A 15,845-nucleotide genomic window follows, 5' to 3' on the forward strand; every position below is an offset into this window, starting at 1 on the left:
AAGGGTCTAGGCCGAAACGTCAGCCCTTCAGCTCCTATGATGCTGCTCTTATTCTTATTTACTTTTACGAGCAGGAACAGCATCTCCCTATCAACTCCACCCAACCCATTCATGATTTTAAAAACCTCCTCTCTGCTTTCTTCTCTCCGAGGAGAGCCGTCCCAATTTCTTCAATCTATCCTCATAAACCGAAATTTTTTGTACCTGAAACCATTCTTGTAAATCACCTTTGAGCCATCTCCAATGCATTTGTATCTTTCCTGTAATATGTACACAATGCTAAAGTTGAAGTCTAACAAGTGTCTTGTCCAAATTCAACATCATCTCCTTCCTCTTGTAGCCTTTGTCCTGATTAATAAAGCTGAGGATACTGTATGCTTTATTAATTACTCTTTCCACCTGTTCTGCCACCTTCAATGATCTGTGAATATATGCACCCCGTTTCGTCTGCTCCTGCAGCCCCTTTAGAATTGTACCTCTTATTTTATGTTGTTTCTCAATGTTCGTGTGACCAAACTGCATCACCTCACCCATCTCTGCATCTCACTCCACCAACTTATCAGTGTCCTTTGGAAGTTCCCCACCATCTTCCTCACAATTTACAATTTTTCCAAATTGTGTGTCACCTGCAAATGTTGAAACTGTCCCATGCGCGCAAGATCCAGATCACCAGGGTCCCAGTACCAATCCGTGGGTAACTCCATTACAAACCTTCCCTCCAGCCCGAATTATATCCATTGACCATTGCAGTGTGTTTCCTATTACACAATTTTGTGCTCACATTGCTACTCGTAGAATCCCTACAGTGTGGAATCAGGCCATTCGGCCCATCGAGTCCACATTGACCCCCACCGAACAGCATCCCACCCAAACCTACATCCATACCCTATCTCTGTAACCCTGCATTTTCTATGGCTAATCCACCTGCACATCCATGGACTCTAAGGGAAATTTTAGCATGGCCAACCTACCTAAGCTGCACATCTTTGGATCACCTGGAGGAAACCAATGCAGACACGGGGAGAACGGACAAACTCCACACAGTCACCCAAGGCTGGAATCAAACCTAGATCCCTGGTGCTTTGAGGCAGCAGTGCTAACCACTGAGGCCATCATGCTGTCCATATTGTCCCTTTTATACCATGACCCATAACTTTCCTCCAGTCTATTGTGTGGCACTGTATCAAACACCATCTGGAAATCCATGTACACCTCAACAACAGTTTTACTCTCATTAACCCTTACAAAAAGCTCCAGCAAGTTAATTAAACACATTTCCCCTTCAGAAATCCATGCTGATTCTTCCTAATCAACCCACCTTTATCCAAGTAATTAGCAATTATACGCCAAATAATTGTTTCTAGAAGTTTTCCCACCACCAAAGTGAAACTAACTGTCCGATACTAGTCCAACGATATTATTACTGCACCACTGCATTCTCATGATACAAACTGAGAATGATCAAGAGGCTAGAAGTGGATGAGCACAGATACTGCTGAGGATTGTAGGGCTGGAAAAGATTATAGAGATAGGGAGGGAAAGGGTAACAGATGGATCTTAAAGCAAGTGCAAGAATAACCGTGAAACTATGTAATTCAGTGAATACACAGGTGATGATGGCAGCATGGTCATGTGGACAGGATCTCTTCTCAGGATCATAACCATGGTAATAGGCAACCTGGTTCAATCTCAGATGAAAGCAAAATACTGTGGATGCTGGAAATCTGAAATAACAACAGAAAGTGCGAGACAAACGCAGGGCAGGTCTGGCAGGATCTGTAGAAAGAGAAACAGAGTTAACATTTCAAGTTCAAAAACTTACCAGAACTGAGTTCAGTTCTGCTCAGTTTTGAAGAAGATGCAGAATAGACTTGAAAGCATTCATCGTTGCATTGGGTCAGATGAAGAGAAGCTATAATCCTTTTTTACAGGATTAGTGTCGAATTCTGGTAAATATATAAGTCACTAATGTGCTGAAAACATAGAAATATAGAAGATAAGAGCAGGAGGAGGCCAATTGGCACCTTGGGCCTGCTCTGCCATTCATCACCGAATGTCCAATTCAATAGCCTAATCCAGGACTTCGAACTTTGAGATTTAGACAGTTTTTTTTAGTGTATTAGTCAATGCATGTGGGTCATTTAATGAGCAAGTGGATGAATGGCACATGGGGGTGGGGGGTAAGGTGGGTGATGTAAATGGGTTAGGGGATAGGACAGCAAGTGGGTGAGGAGGAAAGGTGCCAAGGTGGCAGAGTAGAGGTAGGTAGGGACCAGGGGCTGGAGGGTAGGAGCTCTCCACGCAGATAGCAGATGGATAGGATGCTATGTGAATAGTCCTGTTGGGTCTGCAAGGGGCTGTCAGCTCAGGGACAGAGAAATTTTGGGTTTAGAAAGGAGAGTCACTGAGGAGGTTGTTAGTGAGGTCTTGTCAGGTCATGTTGGGGGCTAGAAGGACAGTCAGAAGGTGAGGAAGGGGTTTGGGTGGTGGAGGATAGTCAGGTCCCGGGGTGGGATTTGGGATCAGTCAGTTACAAAGTTATGGAATGGTAAGTCTGGCAATTTTCTGCTAAACATTTCCTGGGTCACTATCCAGGTAATTACAACGGAACAGCCTGATGACTCCCATTCAACTTTTGAGCTGGACATTTTATAAAATCAGAGGGTCCCAGGGAACTGCAGAACTGCCAATTGGAAGTTCATACTTACGGGGAATTCACATGGAGACAGTGTGTCGGCACACATGAGTGGTCCCAGCGCACATCACATGACCGACATCCCTTCACTGAGAAGCCAGAGACGGGAAGGTGCAGGTCATTATGCTTCTTTGGATATGTCACTAAGGGCTATCTTGTAGGAGAGGGCCAGGGAGAGATCTACGGGCAATCCCACAAGTAATGGTGTGGGAGCAGGAAGAGAAGATACTGATGGCGATTCTCTGACTGTGATGAGTTAAAGAAGAATGGGTGCAGCCATGTGCTGTCCCACTCAGTTGGGTAATAGTGGAAAGACCTTGGGAGGCAGGTGGGATGGTCAATCATGTCAAAAGCTGAGCAAGGAGCAAGAGTAGACCACTCAGCCCTTCAAGACTGCTCTGCCATTTGATAAGATCATCACTGATCTATTTTTAATCTTAACTCCACATTTTTGCAAATCCCCGATAATCTTTCATCCACTTGGTCATCAAGAATCTATCGAACCACACTTTAAACATTTTTAAAGCTTCTCCATCCATTGCCTGTCAGGGAAGGGAATTCCAAAGACTCTCAATCATATGAGAGAATTCTATTTTCATCTGTTTTAAATGCGTGACTCCTTATTTTAAAACTATGAGTCCTTGACCTAGATTGTCTCACAAGAGGAATCTCTCAGGATCTTATATGTTTCAGCATATTACAGTGTGCAGCACAAATTAGACCATGCTGTTTGAGGAGGAGAACATTACCTTTGTCACAGACACACGGTATGTAATTTTTGACTTTGACAAGATTCCTTTCAACACTATGACAAGAAGGGATAAAATTTAAGCATGGATTTCCTGATCAGATGGGCATAATAAGTGACAGTGGCTGTAAGTTGGGAGAGAGGATTGTGCTGCAGGACCTGGGTGTCCTTGTGCGCCAGTCGCTGAAGGTAAGCATGCAGGTGCAGCAGACGGTAAAGAAGGCAAATGATATGTTGGCCTTCATTGTGAGAGGTTTCGAGTACAGGAGCAGGGATGTGTTGTTGCAGTTATACAGGGCCTTGGTGAGACCACACCTAGAATATTGTGTGCAGTTTTGGTGTCCTATTTTGAGGAAGGTTGCGCATGCTCTCAAGGGAGTGCAGCGAAGGTTTACCAGGCTGATTCGGGGATTACAGGAGGAGAATATGATGTATGAGGAGGAGAGATTGAATAGGTTAGGATTGTTTTCGCTGGAGTTCAGATGAATGAAGGGGAATCGCAAAGAGACTTATAAAATTCTAACAGGACTGGACAGGGTAGATGCAGGGAGGATGTTCCCGATGGTGGGTGTGTCCAGAAGCAGGGGTCACAGAGTGAGGATTCAGGATAGACCATTTATGACCGAGATAAGGAGACATTTCTTTATCCAGAGAGTGGTGAGCCTGTGGAAGTCATTACCACATGAAGTAGTTGATATCAAAACATTGAATGTCTTCAAAAGGCAACTGGATGTAGCACTTGAAGCGAATGGGATCAAAGATTATGGGAGAAAGCAGGATTAGCCTATTGAGTTGGATGATCAGCCATGATTGGCGGAGTAGGCCCAAAGGACCGAATGGCCTCCTCCTGCCCCTATCTTCTATGTTTCTATGTTTCAATGACAGCATTTCCACAAACATTGGAGAAGAAAGGGATGCTGGAGACGACATGGTGGTTTGCAAGAATATAATGTTGGATTTTTGAGGAGAGGGGAAATGATGGCAAATTTGAAGGCAAAAGGGGGTCAGTCACTGTGGACAGTGAACAGCTTGTATAGTAGCTCAAAGAGAAATTGGGTGACCAACAGTTTGATGGGGATAGGGCGGTGGGAGCAAGAGCTGGGTCTCATGGACAAGATACACTTGGATTGGACGTGATGTGGGATAGGAGAAAATTTAGAGAATGATGTGAACTCAGGGTAAGGTCAGGGGGAACCTGGCAGGAAGTCTGGCCCAGTTGACTAAGAGAGGCGGTGGTTCATCAGATATAGGAAAATGTATCAGTTCAATCTTAGTGGCAGAGAAGTATGTGCTCCAAATACTTCTTATTGGAGATGAAGGGGAAGGAGACATGAAGAGGGATTTAAAAATATGGTTCCCAATACAGAAACTAAGTCAGAGGTTTTCTCGGTATTTCTTGTAATAGTCAGCAGTTTTAACAGACAAGCAGGACCTGACACTTTATTTTTATGTGGTACAACCATGCAATGCAATGGTTAAACTATTTGCCATCATTTCAGTTCAAGTCTTGGTCCTTTGGACCTGAGGGAATCACTAGCATCTGAATGAAAGTCATGATTTCAGTGAGGATTCAATAATGAAGGAGTTGATGTGGCTGCAGAGATTTAATGGTGAATGGAAGGTCAAAGGCTAGATAGTTGGGATTTTGAACATTTAGTTAAACAGGAATTGGTGAGAATTTGCTTTCTGGATTGAGGACAAAACAGATTGGGAGGGGGTAGGTGGAAATGGGTGCAGAGTGCAAAAAGAAGTAATCAGAGATTTGCGATCGATGTGATGGGAGTGAGGTCAAGCGTGTGGTCATGATTATGTTTTTGTTTTATTTATTCTTTTTGTGGGATGTAGGTGTCGCTGGCTGGCCAACATTTATTGCCCATCCCTAGTTGCCCTTGAGAAGGTGGTGGTGAGCTGCCTTCTTGAACTGCTGCAGTCCTCCTGCTGTGGGTTGACCCACAATGCCATTAGGGAGGCAATTCCAGGATTTTGACCCAATGACAGTGAAGGAACGGCGATATATTTCCAAATCAGGATGGCGAGTGGCTTGGAGGGGAACTTGAAGGTGTTCCCATATATCTGCTGCCCTTGTCCCTCAAGTGGGCCCAGCACAGACTCGAGTGGGCCCAGCACAGACTCGAGTGGGCCCAGCAGGGACTCGAGTGGGCCCAGCACAGACTCGAGTGGGCCCAGCAGGGACTTGAGTGGGCCCAGCACAGACTCGAGTGGTACCAGCATGGTGTCCAGGGCCCAGCACAGACTCGAGTGGGCCCAGCAGGGAACTCGAGTGGGCCCAGCACGGACTCGAGTGGGCCCAGCACGGACTCGAGTGGGCCCAGCACGGACTCGAGTAGGCCCAGCACGGACCTCGTGGTGGCAGTGAGTCGGCCCTTATTGACTTCGCCAGGAGAGCACAGGACCTGGCATCGGAATGGGTGGCTGCTACATCGGCAGAAGCGATGTTGATGAGGTCGGGCCAGCAGCGAAAGATAGTATCTGAGTGTCGGTGACTTTGTTGTTGGTTGGGTCCGGTGCTGGCGGCAGCGAAGCAGTGGTGGAAGAACATCACAGCCACATCGATGACGTGGGCCTAGTGGTGAGTGATGTGACTCTGACATTGGAGGGTCTTGCGCAGGCAACAGCAAGGTGGCGGTGGAGATATCGGCCCAGCCGCAAAGGATGGCGCCTGAAGTGTAGCAACTTCCATCTTGGCTGGGTCTGGTGTAGAGGGTGGCGAGGCGTTGGACGAAGGACGGCAGCACAGTCATTGTTGATGATGAGCTGGTTCAGGACTGATGGATCCTCTTTAAACTATACTTCCTAATTTTTTCTTATTCTTAAAACTATTCAAAATGGCGCTGGATTGTGGTGACAGTGGGAAAGCTTTTCACTGTATTTTACTGTTTTTCTCACTGTAAAATACACATGACAATAAAAAAATCATCCATTCACTATATAAATACAAGTTGCTGTTTTGCAGTCATTCTGGCTACTGTAGGGATTCTGTGGTTCTGTGGACACTTGTCAGGGGATGGTGGAACTGCATTGCAAAACCCTTTTTGTCTACAAACCAAGGATGTCCAGTTTGAAAACAGCTCCCACATGGCATAGTTTGTCATGCCATTAGATCTTGTCTTTGGTGGCACTAACTCTGCTTTAATGTCAGCTAAATACATCCTTCTCTCTCTATTTTAAACAGTAAGCAATGATGAACCTTCTTGTGTGGCAGTCGCTGTGGTCAATTATACAATACTAAACAAGCTTTTAGGTAATGGTTGAGAGGAAAAAGTAGTATTTGGGATAATTTATCTATGTGAGTGGGGATCAGATATTCAAGCTTTTTGAAAACAAATCCTTTTTCATTTGCCATGTTCTTTATTGGCCATTGAAGTATTTTTAATGATTGCAAGTTATTTGGGCTGAATGGAGACTCTATGCAGTAAAATATCTTGAGAGATGCAAGTCTACAGCTCACTAAAACTGGCAACAAGTGGATAAGATGATTAAGAAGGCATATGGCATCTTTGTCTTCATCGGTCAGGGCACTAAGAAGTCGGCAAGTCATTTGCAACTGAATAAAACTTCAGTGAGGGCACGTTTTGACTAATGTGTGCAGTGCTGGTCACCACACTATAGGAAGGATGTGGAGGCTTTGGAGAGGGTGCAAAAGGGGTTTCTCAGGATGTTGCCTGGATTGGAATGTATTAGCTATAAGGACAGTTTGGACAAACTTGAACTGTTTTCGCTAAAACATCGGAGGCTGAGAGGCGACCTGATAGAAGTATAGAAAATTATGAGAGTCATGGATAGAGTGGATAGTCAGAGTATGTATCGCAGGGTGGAAATGTCAAATACTATGGAGTATAGGTGTAAGGTGAGAGAGGAAAGTAAAGGAGATGTGCAAGGCAAGTTTTTTACACAGAGGGTGGTAGGTGCCTGGCACTGGCAGAGGAGGTGGTAGAAGAAGAAACAACAGCAATGTTTAAAAGGCATTGAGACAAACACATGAGCAGGCAGGGAATGGATGAATATGGACTACGTGCAGGCAGATGGGGTTAGCTTAGAAGGGCAGTATGGTCGGCTCAGACATGGTGAGCCAAAGTGCCTGTTCCTGTGCTGCACTGTTTATGTTTGAAATAAAATATGGTACTTCTCACAACCTCAGGGTTTCCAAAAGTGCTTTGCAACCAAGGTTGTAATGTAGCCAACCCCGCAAATTTGTGCACAGCAAGGTCCCAAATACAGGAAAAGATCAAAGGCCCTTCAGCCCATTGCATCCATGCCAGTCAAAAACATCCATCTAATTATTTTATTCCCATTTTTCAGCCAGAGTCTTGTGTGTCTTGGCATCACAAATGCACAACAAAATACAACACACTTTTATTAACTGGCACCTGTGGGACCAGGAGTGAGCCAGTTGATCAAGAGGTCCACATAATGAACGTAAAAACAATGTAAGTAATAGAAACATAATTCAAGGGCTATACACATCACTGTTATACTCTAATTCCAGCATAAATTACTTAAATAACAATCCACTTCGCCTTAAATAAAACTTACCAGCAAAGAGCCTTCTCACTCGCACCTTCAGTTGCCTACTTGGACATCACGGAGATCGCAGTGATATGTAAACTTTCAGTATTTCAGGTTCTGGTGATTGGAACAAGGGCCTGGTGAATCTCATTGACTATGAGATCCTTGATTGGGGTTGTTAACCTGGGCCAGAGATCCCTGGCTGACAGATACAAACAGGAGATTCAGGGAGTCTCCTCATTCTGGGGACTGGTTCTGAGCTGGTTGGTCAGAGCCCATGTACTGTGTGCATGTAAATAAAGGGTGACTTGGTGACGAAATAACAAGCTCTGTGCAGTTATTTCACAGGTATATAATTTTTGCCAATTTATTGAGCGTGCTGGTTCATAATGTGCCAGATAAAACAAACTTTGGTGCAATTCTAAAACATTGTGAGAGTTTCTGCCTGTGCCACCCTGACAACCAGTGAGTTGCAGATTCCCGCCATCCTTTGAATGGAAAAGTTTTTCCTCACATCTCCTCGAAACCACCTGCCCCAAATATTTGCCAAACAGGAAAAGGGAGGACTCCTTGCTCTCTTTCTATTAAGACTGCCCATAGAATATTTATACATAAGTGAGGGGACAAACTGGACCTCGGTTTGAGGTCTCATTAAAACTGCACCACCACCAACAGTAAAGCACACTCACCCAGGTAACTTGACATGAAATAATAGCTGAATCACATGGTCAGTGATTTATCTCTTATATACAGATTTGCAGTTTCCTTGCATATGTTGAGGACAATTTTCTGCAACTGTTTTGCTCCAGTCTCTCACGAGTCAGAAGTTCTGCATTAAATCAAGTTCCCTTTTGTAGTTCAAAATTCAAGTCAACTTAAGAATGGCTGAAAATATTCCTCAGGGCAGGTTTATAAGCGAGTGATGGATTTTCCTCATTGTTTTTTTCTTAATAAATGAAAGTATATAATTAAGACCAGTGAAAAAGTTGATCTTGGAAAATCACATTTCCCCCTTTCATCCGATTAAAAATCAGTTGCACAACAGCCACTGTATTTTAAAGATTTTATTTTCAAGTATAAACTTCTTTGAAACACTTTACATAAATTAACATCTTTTGAGACTAGTATCTGATGAACAGTAAATTGGAATTCATATAAAAACTCCATAAGGTACTGGTCTCACACACTTTACAAAAAAGAAAAAAAAAGTTTTCCTTTGCTTTGCTGTGAGGGTGATCTTGTACGTTTGTGTAACCTCCCAAGGCAAATCCCATGGCATTGCAAAATCGAGAAGAGCAACTGTCTGTTGTTGCCAGAGTCAACACTACTTTGCACAAATTGTCATTGTATAAAGCAGCACAGTTGAAAACAGGAGGAGGCCCCTCACTCCACAATATAGTGATGAAATTGTTGAGTTTGTTCTGTGCCACAAATCCAATGTGTTTACAGCATTTACTGTGAGGAAAAGAGTAAGACTATTTCTGGTAAGCAAAGATTACTCATGTCATAATACACAGTTTCTGTATCCGGACACTGATTCTAATGTTTATTACAGTGTTTCTTAAACAACAGAAAACAGTCAACAGATTTGGCCAAGTACAAAACAGTTAAACTTTTCTTTTTACATGTTAGTCCAACCTTGGGTCTGAGTGTAGTATCATTCAACTGTAAACAATTATTTTATGAAGCAGTTGACAATCCTGTTTATCAAGGGGTGATTTGAAGTTTCTGTTTGTAGGAACCACGTTGCTTCATCTTTGTAGGCTCCAGCCGAGTAGAAAAAAAAGAGTTCCACCAAGTTCAACAGCTCTAGGAAAGAACATGTGCTACAAATAGATCTGAACAGAGGTCTAGCGCAAGCTTCAGTTACACTTCAGTTTCCTCAGTTAACCATGTGATAACTAAGGGCAGCAAAACTAATATTCTGTTCTCCAAGAAAGAGAAGACAGTGTTAAGTTTATCTCTTTGGCAGCCACCAACTAGCCTGTGTGTTACCTCTTTCCTATTTCGTTCTGTCTTAAGAACTGAATATTGTTTGCACTGTCTGCTAGCTCTGGGTATTGCTCCACAGAGAGTACATAGTACCCATCATATCCTTGCACCTTGGCAGCACTCAGCAGCTGTCGCTTCTCTCCTTCTGTCCATAACCTGATTCCTTCCTCGCCGTCTCTCACTCTCTGCTGTTCTCTGGTCCAAGCACTCACCAGCGCTCTCTGTCTGGCCTGTTCCAGTATCCGAACCTTCTCCTCATCCAGGGTTGTCCCATAGCGAATGTGGAGGGACAAAGCGCTGTACTGTATTTCGATGTCGGCAAACCTTCGAGTCCTGCCACTCACCACAGCCGTGGACTGGGAAACAGTGACGTTGATGCCATTCTCTAATGCCTTGCGTCCGCTGGTCAGCCGCAGAGTGCCAAGGTCATTTTCAGGTGAAGCAGTTTTGATGAAGTAGTGAGTGTCCTTGCCCTCAATTGTATAATGTAAGTTGTCCAGGTAATATGCTCCGTTCAGTACAGCTGCAACTTTAATGCAGTCTTCGTTTGCAATGTTGAGCACGTTGGTTGTCACTTTTCCTTGATTCACTGCAAGCATGACCCCCTTGCCAACCAGAGATTTGACTGTTCCAAACCAGAGCCATGGCTTCTCTCCACTGGCTTGGTGTTTGCCAGTCTGAATTTCTGGCATTTTCCCCAGGCCCATGAAAGCCTTTGCTTGCCGTGCTATGGTTTGTTGTACTCCAGAAAAAACCTAGAAACAAGTACAAAAAAAAATTGAGTATTACTTCTGAGTACATATAAATTCCTTTTGCATTCTGAAACAAAATACAATAGATAAACTACCCTTTTGTTGTAAAATGCTGTTTTTCCTATTTAATGCACTAGGAAAGTAAAATGCCAAGATGTATTTCCAAACACAAAAACAGATCTAAAGAAACATCAATACAAGTTGTAAATGTACATCAATGGGGAGAGTTGAGGTCATCCCATTTGGACCTAAGAAAGATAGAGGCTTCATGTCCGAACATGACGAAGAACTGAAAGACAGATACAGAGGTAATGTAAAAAGCTAAGGGATGGATGGCCTTTGTTCAAAGGGGGAGGGAATACAAAGTTGTGCTGCAGTTGTGTGAAGCCCTGCTCAGACCATGTCTAGAGTACTGTGCTCAGTTACAAGAAAAGCTGAGGAAGGACACATTGGCTTTGCAGGGGTTGCAGTGCAGACTGACCAAAATGTTACTGGGACTAAAGATTTAAATTGAGAGGATTGGTTGCAGTAGATGCAATGTGTACAATTTCTGAAACTTGATCAGTGAAGGTATTGCACATAAGGCTACTTAATAAAGTAACACACCACAATCGTAAGAGTAACCTGTTAGCACGGATAGAGGATTGGCCAACTCGTAGGAGACAGGTAAGTGGAGCATTTTCAGTTTAGCAATGTGTAATGAGGGGCATGCCATGGGGTTCAGTGCTGAAGTCACAATTATTTACAAAAATATTAATGACTTGGTTAAGGGAAGTCACTGTACTGTAGCCCAGTTTGCAGCTGACACAAAATAGCTGGGGAGGCGCGTGGTGAAGATGACTCAAAGAGTCTGCAGGGGGACAAGTTAAACAAGTGGACAAAAACTTGGCAGATAGAATTTGATGTAGGGATATGAGAGGTTATGCACTTTGGCAGAAACAATAGCAGAGCTGAATATTGTTTAAAGCAGAAACGCTGCAGTACAGAGAGATTTAGGGGATCCTCATGCAAGGATCATGAAAGGTAACATCCAAGTTCAGCACATAATGTTGGGCTTTATTTCAAAGGCAGTGGAACAAAACAAAAAGGGAAGTTTTGCTAAAGCTGTACAAGGCACTAGTTGGATCACAACCGGATTACTGTGGACAATTTTGGGCCCCTGTTTAAAGGAAAGATATACTGATATTGGAGGCACTCCAGAGAAGCTTCACCCGGTTGATCCTAAGTCTGGAGGGAATTTTCGTACGAGGAGAAATTAATAGGATGGGCCTGTATACTTTGGTGTTTAGGAGAATATAAGATTCTTAGCGGGTTTGCCAGAGTGTACACAGAGATGTTATTCCCCCACTACTGGGAGCATCTAGGACCAGAGGGCATAAACTCAGAGCAAAGGGTCACCCAGTTAGGACAGATATGAGGAAGAATTTCTTCTCTCAGAGGGCATGGGTCTGTGGAATTCTTTACTGCAGAGGACAGTAGAGGCTGGGTCATTAAGTACACTTAAAATTGAGATAGACAGATTAGTAATCAGTTGGGGAATCAAGGGTCATGGGGAAAAGGCAGAACAATAAAGTTGAGAATGATTAGATCAGCCACAATCTCATCGAAAGGCAGAGCAGACTCAATGGGTCAAATGGCCTGCTTCTATGTCTTACAGTCAGATTGAGTCGACTAGGAATTTGTTACCATGGACATAGAGGTTTCAGGGTCTTTTAAGTGTGTATTTAAAATGATTCAATAATTAGATAGGGCAGATAGAGAGAAACTATTCCTACTGGTGACAACAGTACAGAACGTCTCTAATAATTCACAAGCTTATGGTTAGAGTTGGGCTATCCTGGGGTAGAGTCAGGGAACATGTGTTCACAGAGAGGGTACTGGCAGCAGGGGTGTGAGCTAGAGGGCCAACTCCTGCTCTGTATCAAGTAAGGTGGATGTGTTAAAGGGTGAGGCTGAGATTTGATGCCTCCTACATGGCCAAATGGCCGATTGGTACTTGCATTGTGTATATCCACACATGAAGATCCGCTGTTTGATAAGGTGATGGAGGGAATGCCACTTAAACTACACATTCCATTTTGAGAGGAATAAGAAACGGGACAGCCATGGCAAGGGGTCCTAGCACTCATCTTCAAACAACATTACAATCAATAAATCAATCAACCTGTGGAAAATAACGACACATAAAATCCTTTCTATATAGGCAGCATCTCTTTTAAGAGATCAATTAAAACAGCCTAACATCTGTTTTGTCAGCTGCAGTGCTGTATTATTTAATTAAATGAAAGACAAATTATGGTAGTTTCAAACTATTAAATAATGTGCCTGCAACTAATTTATTTTTGCTCACAAGAGATAAATCTTTCGCAACATGAAGTATCAGCAGTTTACCTCTGGCCATCAAGGACAATAATCTGCAACGTTAAGGAAACAATTCCTCAATGACTACTGCAAAGATCCCACTGGCTTAAAGTAGCACATCAATTGTTTGTGTGTGTGTGTGTGTGAGTTCAGTTCTCATCTGGACAAACTGCACAGATGGATGGGAGGGAAGTCCACCATGTATACACAGCTGATTGTGAAACTCTGGGATAAGAGCAGGTAAATCTAGGTCAATGGTGATTTCATTGTTCAAACGTTCTCTCATTGTGGGGAGGGAGAAATGATAAAAATCCAGCCCCTAACCTCACAGGCAAATAAAAACTGGTTTGTCATATCTAATTGTTTTTCCACAAAGTGCCTTATACCAGTACTTGAAGCTGCTTCTTCCTGATAGCCAATAAATCGCACCATTTCACAATAGGATGATATAATTTTTCAATAATTAATGATTAAGCAAGTGAGGAATTAAAATACATTCTATTTGAGCGCAGTTAGTTGTAAACAATTTCCGGAAGGAAGAAAGGCAAATTGGCCATTCCAAAACTGGTCATGGGTTAATGGTTTTAGGTTTCAAGCTAATATAAACTTAGGCTCACACATGTGGGAATGCTTTGAGGTAACAGGTTTTCACAAGATACACAGCTATGCTTTAAAATGGTTTAGTTTTTGTAACTTAAAATACATTAAAGTCTCAGAGAAAAGAAGGCCATATGGCCTTTGGAAAATATCATCAGTTAATGTGTTTCAGATAACAACTGGAAACCTTTTAATTAAAGGATATTGATCGGTTTTGGAATAAATTGTGACATTTGGAATGATTGTTAATGACTGGGAGGTTAATTACTGGTTAATCACTGGTGCCATCTTGACTTGTGAAAGATCCGGGGAGTTAGGAAGCTAAGAGGCAAAAGAGGTGATGACAAAATGATTGGCATATCAAAAAATGAACAGGAGTGACCAGGAACTGATGTCATAAAGATGACAATTACTCTTAAAGAAAACAGTCAGGAATTGGGCAGACATTATCTAGCCAATCCACGATTGACCATGAGCTGTTCATGTACTAATGTGTGGAGATGGAGGAACATAGCAGGTCAAGCAGCATCAGAGGAGCAGGAAAGTCAACGTTTCAGATCAGGACCCTTCATCTGATGCTGCCTGAGCTGTTGTGCTCCTCCAGCTCCACACTGCATTGACTCTTACTCCAGCATCTGCATTTCTTGCTATCTCCACGTACTAATGTGCTAGGGAGCCTCTTGAGTGCTATTGTAGAATGGTGGTAGTGTGCCTACCTCTGCCAGGTGACCTGTGTTCAAGTTCAACCTGCTCCGGGGATGTGCAATAACATCTTTGAACAGGTTGATTAAAAATATCTTCAAGGAGTAGTGAGTGACTAGGGTTAATAAGTGGTGATTCTTGGTGGTTTGATGGACAAGGAAGAAAGAATGAAAACAGGAGAGCTTCTGTCAAATAGAATACGATAAGAGACAAGTGCTTTGTCAATCACTGGGATGAACGGGCATGCTGAATTAGAGTGAATGAAAACAACAACCCTTATTATGAACTGTTTTTGCACTTGTTCTGATAAACTTAATAAGTTCTGTAAGCCTTATGAAAACAGGTTTGTCCATGGGATGGCTCTTGTAACCAATCAGAACTAGTAAACACAGATTTACTCACGCTAACTCATTTTCTAATTGCAATTGATATAGTCTTACAATTAAATTTAAAGTGAACTCCAAAATCTTAGATGGGGGAGGTGCTGATGACTGCATTCCTCCTTAAGGATCTGGGTTATCACCCCATCAACACCGTGACATTAACTCTGCCCTAGATATCAAAGGCTTTGTTTGCTTTGCATCATTTTGTCACCGGGTGATAGTGTTGACAAAGCTTACCGGTTCATCGTTCCATTCTTGACTCTTTATAAGTTCATATGAAGGTTCTTCCAGGCCCTGCTTTGGCACAGGAAAACCAGGAATAACATTGTGGAGCTGGAACCCAAACATCAGTAGCCAACTGTTGACATCTGTGGAGACAAGATAATATTGAGAACGAGAATACAACAAAGGTATCAGTCACTTTCAGAACAGATGGACCCCACAGCACAAACAAAATGTGTGTTTTATTGTGCTATATACTTGACACACCAGCATTTTTGAAGTGTGTAAACTCTTCTGTCATGTAAAAGTGGAATACATCCCAAAAAGAAGATATTTTCTCAATCGCCTTTCCTGTCATGCAATGGTGTGGGGCATTAGAAAGTTTACTAGGGAAGATGTCAGGGTGATTCTTTGTATCTGATTCAGCACCAAAACACAATCCTTTCAGTTAGCATTTCTTTTCCTCTCCAGTTTTCTGTTCATCTGCAGTAGATGCAGGATCAGTCTTGATTTTAAATCTGAGATGGATAAATTTTTGTTCAGCATTAGTATGGCAGGTATATGACTTCGGCCACAGATCAGCCATTATCTCATTGAATTGTGGAACAGGCTCAAACAGTTGAATGGCCTACTCCCGTTTCCTGTATGACCATTACTGACATTATCCTCCCAGACTTGGCCTTAAAGTTGGGGAACCATTGTAGAACCTCAGCGAACACACAGAACACAGACATGATGACCTCAACTAATTATAATACATGTGGCTAGCACATCCTGGGAATCCTGGGATGGCTGTGCTCACTTTACGGATAAGTGGTGTTCTGCTCCCAACACCATTCATCTAACCCAACGAAAGATGCTGCCAA

At 42.9% G+C, this 15,845-nt stretch overlaps 1 protein-coding gene across 1 annotated transcript in view; it reads right to left on the reverse strand.

Moving 5' to 3' along the window:
* Positions 1–9,019: 9,019 nt before the first annotated feature.
* The window catches only part of LOC109932135 (teneurin-3), a 793,882-nt gene continuing 787,056 nt past the window's right edge, over positions 9,020–15,845 (reverse strand). The window contains exons 30-31 of the mRNA XM_048594011.1: positions 14,995–15,125; positions 9,020–10,717 (exon numbers count right to left, since the gene is read on the reverse strand). Coding sequence (XP_048449968.1) covers positions 9,962–10,717; positions 14,995–15,125 — 887 coding nt within the window. The 3' untranslated portion in view covers positions 9,020–9,961. The remainder of the gene's footprint in view (positions 10,718–14,994; positions 15,126–15,845) is intronic.

The sequence above is a fragment of the Rhincodon typus genome, chromosome 3, assembly GCF_021869965.1.
Source record: "Rhincodon typus isolate 14 chromosome 3, sRhiTyp1.1, whole genome shotgun sequence".
In the NCBI taxonomy this organism is placed as follows: domain Eukaryota; kingdom Metazoa; phylum Chordata; class Chondrichthyes; order Orectolobiformes; family Rhincodontidae; genus Rhincodon; species Rhincodon typus.